Below are 12,661 nucleotides of genomic sequence, written 5' to 3'. Positions count from 1 at the left end.
GGAGGGTAAGGAAAGTGACTAAAGCTGCCCCGGACGGTGGGCTGAGCTAAGGCTGCACGCCAATCAAGCTCAAGGCAGGTAGAGAGATAAAGGGAGAGCGAGATAGAGAGAGGAAGGCGCTCGCAGGGAGAGGGAGAGGAGGAGCGCGAGATTAGGACGGCGCGTGGCGGCGATGAAAAGAGGGATAAAGCCTGCGCGAGCGTCGCAGTTTACTCACATCTCACGAGCGGGTTCACGACACAGTTAAAGAAGAAAAAAAAAAAAAAAAAAAGACTCCGGTACTTCCAGCGCGAACTTTCCGGAATTACCTGAGTGAGAAAAAATGAGCATTTCCCTGCTGCGTGGGATAAATCGATCCAGTTCGTGACGGGGTAACTTAGTCTTGACGCGACTTGGAAACCCCGAAAAAGTCCGAGGTAAGAATTGTTTATTTGTTTACTTATGCTCTGAAGCTGAACGCTAAAATATCCCCGAAGATATAGTTTATGCATTACTTTACTAAACCACTTTGCAAAATTATTATTATTATTTGTTAATAATAAAAACAACAGTTTATAGAGATTAGTCTTAGCCTTCCATGCAGGATATGGTTCAAAAAGCAAACTATTTATTCGTCATAATCATTAGTTTGTAATCCGTCGTATTGTTAGACAATAATCACAATATAATAAATAATAATGAAACAGTCTTGTACAAAATGATGATAATAATAATAAGAAAGTTCTATGTTCTCGTGTCCAAAACGTCCTTGGTAATATTTGTTTTTCTGGTCTTTTCTGGTCATTCAGTTTAACGAATTAATGTTTTAAATTTTACGCACATAAACAAGGGGCTGTGCTATCACTTTGAATTTTGAGATATTAAACATCTTTCTTGTTAGTTACCAGCGCTTTGCAGCTTAGGAGTTTGGTTTTATTTATTTATTTTAAAAAAAGATGTTCTGTCTATAAAACCAATAGTTTTCGGGCCTCAAAGTCACTGCGAGCAAACATCTTTTTAAGGTGCTGTCTGTTTTAAATTCAAACAGCTAAATGAGGATAAAATGAGGATAAAATTTGTTTTGTCAACCAGCGCTTGAAAATTGAGATATGATTTCAATTCAGACTGAACTGCTTTTGGCACATTCAGCTACCCTATAACTCTGAACAGCACGTCGCCTAAATTACAGTCAATAAAATAAGGATAAAATAACAAAGACAAGCTTATCACCGCAGGGCGATTAATGGCGAATAAAGAGAGTCTTATTTGAGTCGTCCCTCATTAAAGACGTTCACTGATGATGGACTGAAGAACTTTATGTGTCTTTTTTAACGCAGACATTTTTCTGACTGTTTCGGCATGGTGAGCTTTTACTTTTTTTACTGTCCTTATCATGCATATTTTAAAAAGGTATTAAAGAATAAATAAAAACAGGGGAAAAAAAACGGAAGCATAAACAGGATGACCGGACATCATGATGCACTGAGCCTTAGGGAGAAATAAAACTGACTTCATATGTAATCAGTTGCTGTTTAATTTCTGCAAAAAATTGATTGCAAGCGTGTTCTTGAAGCGCTTTAGGAATATTAAAGTAATAAAAATTACTGAGTGGAAAACAGAAAAAATTGAACTAAAGTTTTCATATTTACTATATTTTACATAACAGTATATTTTACATAGAGAATTTATTTTAAAAAACATTTTAAATTTATTTAATTAGGTTGTTAGATTTAAGAATTTTCTACATTTTTAGGAATATGTGTTTTTATTGTCTTTCATTTCATTTTCTTCTCAAACGACAGCTCAAAAAACACACGAGTAGAACTTCATAAAGTGTAAAAAAATATGTGGATAAAGTCATTAAATTTAAATCCTGAAGATGAAGGTTTTGTGAATTAAATTTGTGCATTTTTTTAAAACAACTTTGTATTGACATTTGTTTTTTTTTACATGTTACAAGGTTTTCTAAAACACATTTAAAAATATAGTTTATTTGACATGAGAAATCAGAAGCATTTAAATGATGTTTTATATTGTGTCTACATTTTTCATCTCCTTACCTTTTTTTATGTTAATAAACTCATCAAAAACAGTGTGTGTGTGTGTCAAGAGTTACGCAGTGTGCACATAAGTTTAACAAGATGATTTTGATATATTTAAATATATATAATAATACGAGAATCACATTTCTTTATTTCCTTTTTCCAACAGGTTCAGCTGCAAAAAAAATTATTCCAAGCATGGACAAGGCTCATCTTTCAAGCCCCAATGAAATAATAATGACAAACTCAACAGGCTCTTATCAACAGGAGCCTCTCACTCCACCCCGGCCTGCCCATCTGCACTCCTCATCCTCTTCATTATCCTCCCCTTCCCCTTCATCCTCCTCTCCCCTCAAACCCAACCAGGTGGGTCAGGTCATCTTGTACGGTGTTCCTATTGTGTCACTCGTCATTGACAACAATGAGAGACTTTGTCTGGCACAGATTTCAAACACTCTTTTGAAGAACTACAGTTATAACGAGATCCATAACCGTCGAGTCGCCCTAGGGATCACCTGTGTCCAGTGCACTCCAGTTCAGCTGGAGATCCTCCGTAGGGCCGGCGCCATGCCCATCTCGTCACGCCGGTGCGGCATGATCACCAAGCGTGAAGCCGAGCGCCTGTGCAAGTCCTTCCTGGGAGAAAACTCACCCCCTAAACTGCCCGACAATTTTGCCTTCGATGTGACACACGAGTGCGCCTGGGGTTGCCGAGGTAACTTCATACCAGCGCGCTACAACAGCTCCAGGGCCAAATGCATCAAGTGCTCCTTTTGCAACATGTATTTTTCTCCAAACAAGTTCATTTTTCATTCTCACCGCACACCAGACGCCAAGTACACCCAGCCTGATGCTGCCAACTTCAACTCCTGGCGAAGGCACCTCAGACTGACAGACAAACTTCCACAGGATGAGTTGGTTTATGCATGGGAAGACGTCAAAGCCATGTTCAATGGAGGTAGCCGAAAGAGAGCACTGCCCTCATCTGTCCAGTGCGCTTCCATGGGTCCCATGAAGAGTCTCCCAGGTACAGTGGTGCCTCATATGATAGGACCTGACCTGGGTGCACAGAAAAGAGCCCGCTTTGAGGATGAGGATGATCTGGACGGAGGCAGCCTCTCTCCTCGTAAAACACCACGCAACTACCCTGTCATCCCTGTCCCAAGCAAAGGCTTCAGCATGCTGCAGAAGTTCCCCCCTACGTCACTTTTCCCATCCCCTTACCCCTTCCCTGCGTTTGGCCTCTGCCAGCAGAAAAAGGAGGACAGTGATGTTTCAACTGTTCAGAAAGGGCCAGGGCTTTCAGGTCTTTTATGGCCTGGCCGCAAAGACGCTTTCTATCCTCCTTTCTGTATGTTTTGGCCCCCGAGAGCAGCTGGAGGGATTCCAGTCCCTACCTACCTTCAGCCTCAGCCCAGCACCCTTTCCTCCCTGACTGAAAACCCATCTCTCAGGCAGGCCTTTTTGGATCTGTCAGACCCTAGTGATGCTGGAGCTGTAAGCAGCAATGGGAATGCTGTCAGTGCTGCTATGGCCCCCAGCAATGGGACCACCACACCAAGATCTGGGTTGTTTGACACTGAGTGCACAACAGCAACCCCAGACCTTCGCCCTGTGATGTCAGAGGGATGGTTGAAACTTCTAGAAAACCCAGCCCTCCAAACGAGGAAGCCCAGCTATGGCTCTGCCTTTCGCCCAGTTGTCAAGGATGCAGAGAGCATCGCCAAGCTCCACGGCAACAGCGGAGGAGTCAACGGAGCAACAGATGAGGACTTTGGAGTCGTGGTTCCCGGATCAGACCGACACCAGCGGCTGTCGCCCACCAGCAGCTGCAGCTATGGCAGTGAAAGCGGAGGTGATGGGGAAGCAGAGGGAGCAGAGAGCGAGGAAGAGGGTGAAGTGGATGTGGAGTCTTCAAAGCAGGAGGATGAAGAGGAGGAGGGGAACTTCACAAATAGGCCGCCACAGACTCAGACCAACCTGTATCTCCCTGTTCTGAGTGACAGTGCTGGAGAGGAACGAGGGAAGGAGAGGGGGAGTGGCGCAATGTATCCCGGCACCTCCCCAGGATCCTCCTCGAATCCCATCGTACAGGAGTCCCCCAGCCTACCTGCCTCTCCACATGCCAGCTTGCCTCTCTCCAGCTCCACCCCACCCCACCGAGAGGACACAGCTTACAAAAACGTAAATATCCCCACAGGCCACTTTAGCTAATTATTATTTAAATGGTGCCGCAGTCAGGCAGTGCTGTGATCTGCATAAGCAGATTGATAGCCCGGTTTCTCCCTGTAGAAATTGAAACAGTCACCCCACTCTGATCTCAGCTAATAGGCCTAGGCGTGGATTGTTTAATGGACGCAGTGTGTTTGTTCTGCCCCTGTCACCCCAACCTGTTAGGGCAGCTCTAATCTTTAACCTTCTGACTCCCACATTAACGAAGGCCCTGACAGGATGAAGGAGAGATGGAGGGGGGGTTGTCAAGACAGGCTAATATTAATTTTGAACCAGCTAACATATTTACTGAAAATATTACATGGCACAAACATTTCTTAAGAAAAAAAAAGCAAAATCAGCATCAGTTAAATTAGTGCCAACATTTATTTGAAAGAAAACTACCTACAAAACAGAAGAAACTTTTACAACTGCAAAAATTGCATTTATAATAATAATAATAATAATAATAATCAATGTATAGTTCATGTAGATGAAATTCTTATCTTTATTTTTTCCAGGCTCAGAAAAATCGAGATGAAGGACTTCCTGCATATGCAGCCAAAGACAATTCAAGCAATTCTGGTGAGTGCAAGCATATTGAGTATTTTTTAAAGGTTGCTTATTACAATTTTAGAAGAAACTTCTTAATTGTTGATTTGTTTTATATGGATGGTTATCTGCTTTTCTTCAGGAAAAGTGGTGAAATGTCAAGTTCAGCACTGACAAAAACTCAGACAAAAAGTTTCAGAACTTACTATGACGTTTCAATTAGTTGAATCACTGACTGTACTGATATATAAGTAATAGATTAATAAAGTGATGTATGAACGTTATTTCAAAATGAAAATATATAACTAAAATATTTTTGTACAACAACATACATCACCTTCTCATTGTAGAAATAACTTCTGCTGTGCTCAAGTCATAGGTTCCCACAGCCAATGCCTTCAAATGTTTGCCACCTTCCCTTTTGTTTCATTTCTTGTCTGACTCAGTGGTTTTACAGTGTCCATGTGTCCCTGCAAGGCTGCCATCCTTGCAGGGACGGTGAGGTTTCATTTGTTCAACTCATTTCACAGGACGACCTCTTTTCCTGAGGAAAATATCCTCTGTGTGTTTTCTCAACACTGAAAACCCAACTCTGTGGCCGCACTTAGTTATCTCCACGTGTCCGGATAACCAGCTCAACCAATGGGCCTTACTGAATCTCCCATTTTCTGTCTTTCCCTCTCATTTTCTCCCAGATGAAAACAAAGAGCAGAGAAGTTTCTTCGTCCCTGAGAGTGAAACCTCAGCGCCTGACTACTGGAGAGAGTGCACAGGTATGATCAAACATGCTAAAGTGGTAAAGCGCAGCTGGTGTCAGATTGAAAACAAATGAACAGCATTTTACAAGGGAAAATTGGCTGTAAATTTAATTTCTGTATTTTTAGTTTAATTCATATTTGGTTTCCTATATTGTACCCTAAATCATCACCCAACCCACGAGGAAACAATGACAAGGTATTTAATGAGGAAATAAAGGTATGCATAAAACTGGTAATGCTGATTAAATTTCTCACATGGTAAAACTGGGACATGATGATCAAACATTACACTTCTTTTTCCTATTTTGTTACAAATGGCACTCAGGATGCTTAATGTAGTGAGGGGAAAGCTCCTCTTTATTCAGATGTGGAGTTAAGGGATTTATATAAATACACACAGAAATGAGAAAACAGCAGAGAGCTGCTCCTGTCGCCGCTCTGCCGCGGCAGCTCTCTGTCGCCTGCAATGTTACTCTTAGGGGGGCTGTTACAGTTCAACAAGAAAACATCAGCTCAGAGATAAGCAGCGCGCCGGCAATCTCCATCCAAGGCCCGTATCTTTGCCAGCATAATTGCCTTTTTTCCCCTTTCTCAGCGCAAAACAGCCCTTCCCGTTTGAAAAAGATCACAGCTTATTGCCTTTTTATATCTGTCAGGAAGACATTAAAAGTGCTTTATGACATCTGTGCCAACATTTATATCTACTCCCCCCCTGCACATGCAGACATCGTAATGATCCCCGCGCATAATGTATAATGTATTTCAAAAAATTACACGAAACAAATTAAATGAGACCACCTTTCCCCTGATTGCCAAATGTCTCCCTGGGCGGTGGGAAGCTCTACGTGATTAGAAGACCTGATTCCTCCGAGTCCCACCACCACCCTCCCTCCTTCACTGTCTTTACACTCTCCCTCTGTTTCTAGGGAGAAAAAATAATCTAATTTTCCATTTATGTAATGCAAACCGCCTTGGCTTTGACTATTCACGGTTAATTGACTGTCAAACGAGGTTGTTATCCTCGGGCACTGTCTGCAAATTTGCTTGTCAAATGAGACAGAGAGAGGCGAGGAGAGGAGAGAAGAGAAGAGGAGTGGAGGAGAGGAGAGGCGAGCTCTAAATGGGAGAAAGAGGAGGAAGCATGGAGAGGCTGAAGGAGCCAGGATTTGAAATGACTGGAAGAGAATATACATGTTAAGGGGACTGGATTGCTTCATTTAAGCCAGAAAATGCCTCATTGTCACATATGCATACATGCATGACAATGTAGACAAATTCAAACAGTACGTGATGGAGTTGTTTAGTACAGAGTCACAAAAAGTTCTCAAGTAGAGTAGGTTCATTTTTAGTAATTAGAAAACTAAATGTTGCTGTTCAAAATAATACAATTATTTAATTCTGGTGAACATGCAGTTGAAAATCTTTCAGTATTCTTTTTCTTGAGAAGGGGTCAGCAGCACTATTCTATTCAAATACAAAATTTCCCTTTCTTCCCAGAAAATAAAATTCCTAAAGATTCATAGAACCCGCATAACCCTTCAACAAAAATACTGCAGCTATATAAAAAGTGATTCTTTTATAGTGCATTTTAGGAACTATACTTTTTGGACTTTTAGATTTTTAGAGAAATAAATGTTTACTATAAAAAAGGACTGCTCACATTTCTCTAAATATTTATAAGGCACATTGACAGCAACCCAAGGAAACATATTAGCATATTAAACAGCTTAGAAAAATTATTAAAACTTATTTGTTAGTGTAGGGTACCTAACATGCTATGCTAATAATGCTGTAACATATTTCTTATTAACTTCATGTAACAACATTTCCCAGCTCTGTCAAATTTGGCTAAATTTAGAATGCATCAATGTAGAGAGCCGGAAAAGCCATGTTGCAGACTCCTGGGTTAGAATTATTTGTTGGCTATCCTGACATGATGCTACAGCAGTTGTCAGCACTTTTGCTGCTATTTTTTTGCACCATTTCCACACTCTTTGCCCATCTCTAAAATTCAGTTGACTCCACGTAAATAAAATTTGAAACAAGAAGACAAAAAGATGGACGTATTAGTTTTTTGGTACCCATCATCAAAAATAATTGGAGTAACATGATCACCAGCTGAAAATAAATGTCATCTTTAATTGAAGTACATTTATTAAGCAACGGAAAAAAAAAAATCTGAATCAAATATCAGAGACACAGGCATTGGCGTCCCCAACAAGCCCTTACAAAAATACAAGCACAACTTTTTGAATGTTTTTCTTTTACTGAATTTTGGTTTCCCCAGAGTTAAAAAAAGAGGAGGCTTTTTCTTCTTAACCAACAAGAAATCATACTTAAGTCAAATATGCACACTGAGCAGGATGGAAAGAGAGGCTTAAAAAATACCCAAAATGTGCTACAGCAAAGAATAGAAACCAGCGGGTGGCCAAGTCTTCTTTCTAACTGTTAAGTATGGTAGAAAAACTGTCATGTCATGGGCGTTTTTCTCTTCCAATGGCGCTGAGAACCCTTTTACGGTTTATGATTTTATGTTGTCTCTTTGACACAGGACTCTGAAGAGTTTTGTAAATGTAAAAGATCCCGCTCTCTTTGTATGCGCCAACCTTGTGTAATATTATGTCATATCTTGGCAGCACGAGTAACAAGAAGTTTGCCATTTGTGATTTAGTTAAAAAAAAAAAAAAGCATTTTCTCAACATGTGATTTTTTAAAAATATATTTTGCCTAAAATAAGAATTTAGTTTAAGGGTGTTTATACATCTTTTGTCACTTTTGCACGTGTCCATATGTTTTTTGGTTTTGTTTTTTTTCTTGGTCATTTTTTATATTATTATTTTAAACTTACACTGGCACCCAGAGGCCAGAAGATGAATTACAACACTTTAGAAAACGGGTGAAGAAATTGCAAGGTCAAAATTACAAAAGACTTTACGTAAGATTGAACCATTTTGGAGTCTTCACAATTATTATTATATTGTCCTATATTGTGAAAAAAATAGACCTTTCTTCATGTCCTTCAAAAGCCGTTATGTTGCTGCATCTTCCAGTAAAATTCAATATCAGACACAACTGGTTTCTCTTCTTTGAACCTCATTGTCATTCTCTCTTCAGTGATTGATCTAGTCTAAAAATGGATTGTGCATATGGACTGTGGTCCATTTTCTCAATGTCACCTATACATGTCAATAAACCAGTAAACCACAACTTTTTAATTAGTGAAAACTTGGAGTTATGTAACCTGTTTGTTGAGTCAATCTTTTTTATTTTCAGGGGATCAGAGCAGAGGCGCAACCTCTCCTGTCACACTGAAGAAAGATGTCGAAAATATGGAGAAAGGTAGATGTTCTTTGATGTATAAATCTGCTGGACAACATTTTAGCAAACTGATTATGTAGGTATTCCTATCATTTCTCCCAGTTATCTTAAGAAAAAGTCATGCCTTCCCACTTTTTTTGTCTTTATGTAGAAGAACTTCAGAAAGTTCTCCTGGAGCAGATCGACTTCAGGAGGAGACTGGAGCAGGAGTTTCATGCCCTAAAAGGAACTTCCCCATTTCCCGTTTTCCGTAAGTCTTTTTTTTTTTAATTATTATGATATTAATCTAAATGTTTATCTAGTTTTCACTCCAAGACTATTTTTTTTATCAGTTGTCTATTTTAGCTCCCTTATATATATGTCTCTTCTATGTTCTTCTTATTTATGCTATCATTTTGTTGTACCTTTTAAAATTCCATATTTATATATCATCTGATATCAGATGATATTGCAACAAATTACAAATTTACTGCTACAAATGAAATTTGTTATAGCAACAAATTTCATCTGTTGCAATAAAGTAATTTTCTGCAAAATGATAAATGTTTTACACCAACTTTTTCAGATAATTTTCAAGATCAGATGAAACGAGAGCTCGCCTACAGAGAAGAAATGGTCCAACAGTTACAGATGGTGAGAATCCGTAACTACTCAGTACTTTGCATGCTGATGCATTAGATATTGAAGACTAATAAGGAATAGACTTTGAATAACTAGTAATCATTGCGTTCAAAACACATTGAATACTTTTAAAAATATTAAGACGCATTTCCAGGAACGTGTGAATACACTCTAGCACAGAAGGAAAATCTAAAATCAAGGTGAAACCGAATCAGAAATCAAATTATAATAAATCAGGACTCAAATCAACACTAGTTTTTTTGTTTATTTGTCCAGCAAAAGACAAAACCAATCACGCAGTTCGTCTTTCATGGGTGAGAAGTTCCTCCGCAGTCGTCTGATTGTTTCCGTTGGCATCAATCACAGGAGCAGCTGGCAGATCGGCTGACAGATGCTGTTTGTCTTTGTTTTCTGACACACCACTCAACTGTGTTCGCTCCTATGCCTGTGATGGCGAACCGTGCTTGCACACTATAGCCCTCAAATGTGCACACACACGAGCAAACTACATCTGTGTGACTATAAAAGCAGAAAACACAGACAACAGATTTTATGCTCATTTGCGAGTGCTTGTGTGCACTAAAGTGCACGTCTGCACAGTAGCTGACAAATGTCTCGAGAAGCAGCATATGGATCAAGTCTGAGAGTAATGACACATTAATTTCACACAGACATTTAAATTAACTTCAGAAATGTATGATTGAAATTCTAAACCCTTTCACGTTTTGTCATTACTCGCCAATTAATTTTTTTTTCAGTGAAACTATTTTAATGTTAGAATAAGATAAAGCATAAATTTACAGACATAGTGCCAGGTTTAAAGTAAGTGCCTTTTATTAATTGATTCTTTATTTGTCGTTTAGATTCCCTACACCAACATCATCAGAAAAGAAAAGATCAGCCCTCATCTTGGCAAGTAGCTGAAAAGGTAACTTTGAATTATTTGATGAATTAGATCAAATGGTGACGATAGACTAACCTCCAATTTTTGTTAAACTCAGTCAAACATTACCAATTATTTATTTGAAAAAGTGTTTAAGCCGATTTAACATTTTCACATATCAACAACAATCCCAGTGTATTTTACTGAAAATGTTTGTAATGGACAGGCAAAGAATATTGCAGAATTGTAAAGTTAAAGAAAAATGACAAGTGGTTTTGGAAAATTATTTATAAAACCTTGTGAAAATGTGGCTTCTGTCATAGTTTAGCACTTCTGAATATTTTGTAGCCTTCTGCTACAGTTATATTTCTTTTGTGTTAATATTCCTACCAAGTTTGCACAACAATAAACTAAAGTACTCATATGGATTTTCTATGTGAATTAGGTTTAAATTCTGATAAACTATGCACAAGCAACAGAATCAAATATTTCTGAAACCATATGCTTTTTCTTCTACTTCACAATCATTAGCTACTTTGTGTTAATCTATCACACAAAATCCCAACACATCTAAGTTTGAAAAGTTAAATGGTTATAAATATCAGTGCGACATACTAGCTTTTACATTTAGCTTCAAATTGGTGATAAATTACTAACACCCAACAAATTAGCCTTTGGTTTTTCCACATAAGCATTTGAAAGTATAGAACTAATGTATAAATATATATTGAATTTGATAATTAATTAAATTATAAATTGCTTCTTTCACAGGGTGAATCTTTATGCTCAACAGGACGAAGCTGCTTGGACTTGTGAAAGTCGTATATTTTCTTTCATAAAAGGCACGTACTGTACTGACATAAAAGGAGGTATACTGTAAATGAACAAAACACCAACATTAAGGAATTCCGATGCAATTATATATATTTCCACATTTTTTTGGATTTCCAGTGACAGCAGCTGTTTGACTCGTTCCTTCAGTTCTACTGAACTCATTTGGATGACTTTGTGCTGCTTTTATACCAGCATGTTGGTAAAAGTTTACCAACTGTTTCATCTTCTCTTGGTCAACTTTTCCCCCCTCACACTCCTGAATTAACTGAACAGAAAACTTCTGGATCAACGGGATCATTCTTAGCATTTTGCTATTGCAAGATTTCAAGCTTTATTCAACCAGGACTAAAGCGAGCGCCTGGATGAAGAATGTCAAAGAGGTGGAGAGAAAATGCTGAAAGACGGGAGTCATTTGTGGCTCTCATTGCTGTTGGTTGAATGCACAGAACTGCTGTGGCATTGGCATCACCAACAAGAGAGCCTGAAGAAAAGTTCCCCTTATTATCAGGATTTGGGCCCAAAGAGATTCTTCTTGGCATGTTGCTCTAGGACCAGTCCTTTTGTACACAGATCATCATCGTTACCAATTATCAGCTCTGACTGATGTCTGAGGAAGATGGAGAACCAACAAAAGAACAACAAAAAAAATCTCATTTTGAATTCCCAAAAAGGGTTTACATGCTGAAAATGTACAGTCACCATCATTTCTATAATGTACAAAAAAATATTAATCACTGCAGCTGGAACTCCCTGGTCAATATTCAATGTATTACATCTGTTGGTACATATTTTATTTATACATGCAAAATTACCCTAAAAATGTATTTCATTCACTGTCATATTTATTCTCTATGAGTTTATAGCAGCTGAAAGGCACCAATTAGAACCACCACAAGAACTTTAAGTGAAAGTATTATGTTACCATCAGCTAATAGATGCTGATCAGGCAATTGTAAGGCCCTTTCCAAGCACCTGCTTAATGTGTGGCCAGCAAGGAGAAGACTGCAGTTCATTCTTGTTGTGTATCTATTTGTAAATTACTTCACCTAACTGTATAAATTATCACACATGAGAGTATCGAATCTTACAGTCTTTTTATGTTTTATTTATAATTTGAAAATAAAATCCTGAGACCCCTGTTGTGAAAATATTATTATAGATTTTAAAGAAGTTGTAAGAGACTCAATAACAATGGTTATTAAGATGGTGTGTTTAAGTGTATGTAAAAAAAAGTACAAATGACATCTCCCCCACCTGGTTTATAGAATGAATGGATGCAATTGTCATCTACTGATATGTTCTTATTATAACCTGTTAATGCAGATGTATTTCAAAATGTTCCTGTAGTTTCTCTACTATGTGTAAATAAAAAAAAATGTCTATACAAAAAAAGAAACTGTTGAATTGTGAAATTTGCAATTAAAAAAAGTTAAGAACTTATTTTTGCAATTTATGAAGACATC

General features: G+C 38.3%; 1 protein-coding gene across 1 annotated transcript; it reads left to right on the top strand.

Annotated features, from left to right (window-relative positions):
• Positions 1-251: 251 nt before the first annotated feature.
• Positions 252-12,583, top strand: skor2 (SKI family transcriptional corepressor 2). The gene is made up of 9 exons (XM_055040741.1): positions 252-416; positions 2,191-4,205; positions 4,754-4,817; positions 5,480-5,557; positions 8,816-8,881; positions 9,012-9,110; positions 9,426-9,493; positions 10,345-10,409; positions 11,136-12,583. The coding sequence occupies exons 2-8, from the start codon at positions 2,220-2,222 to the stop codon at positions 10,399-10,401; spliced, it is 2,418 nt and encodes an 805-aa protein (XP_054896716.1). The 5' UTR covers positions 252-416; positions 2,191-2,219; the 3' UTR covers positions 10,402-10,409; positions 11,136-12,583.
• Positions 12,584-12,661: the final 78 nt, after the last annotated feature.

Source organism: Poeciliopsis prolifica, unplaced genomic scaffold (assembly GCF_027474105.1).
Source record: "Poeciliopsis prolifica strain line A6 unplaced genomic scaffold, Auburn_PproV2 SCAFFOLD015, whole genome shotgun sequence".
NCBI lineage: Eukaryota > Metazoa > Chordata > Actinopteri > Cyprinodontiformes > Poeciliidae > Poeciliopsis > Poeciliopsis prolifica.
This window is presented reverse-complemented; position numbering and strand designations above follow the sequence as displayed.

Bases quoted from the DNA above. Each gene is read 5' to 3' on its own strand.
- skor2 (XM_055040741.1), top strand. From the start codon at position 2,220: ATGGACAAGGCTCATCTTTCAAGCCCCAATGAAATAATAATGACAAAC. The intron at 5,558-8,815 runs GTATGATCAAAC...TTTTATTTTCAG, and splicing joins CTACTGGAGAGAGTGCACAG to GGGATCAGAGCAGAGGCGCA. The intron at 9,111-9,425 runs GTAAGTCTTTTT...CAACTTTTTCAG, and splicing joins TTCCCCATTTCCCGTTTTCC to ATAATTTTCAAGATCAGATG.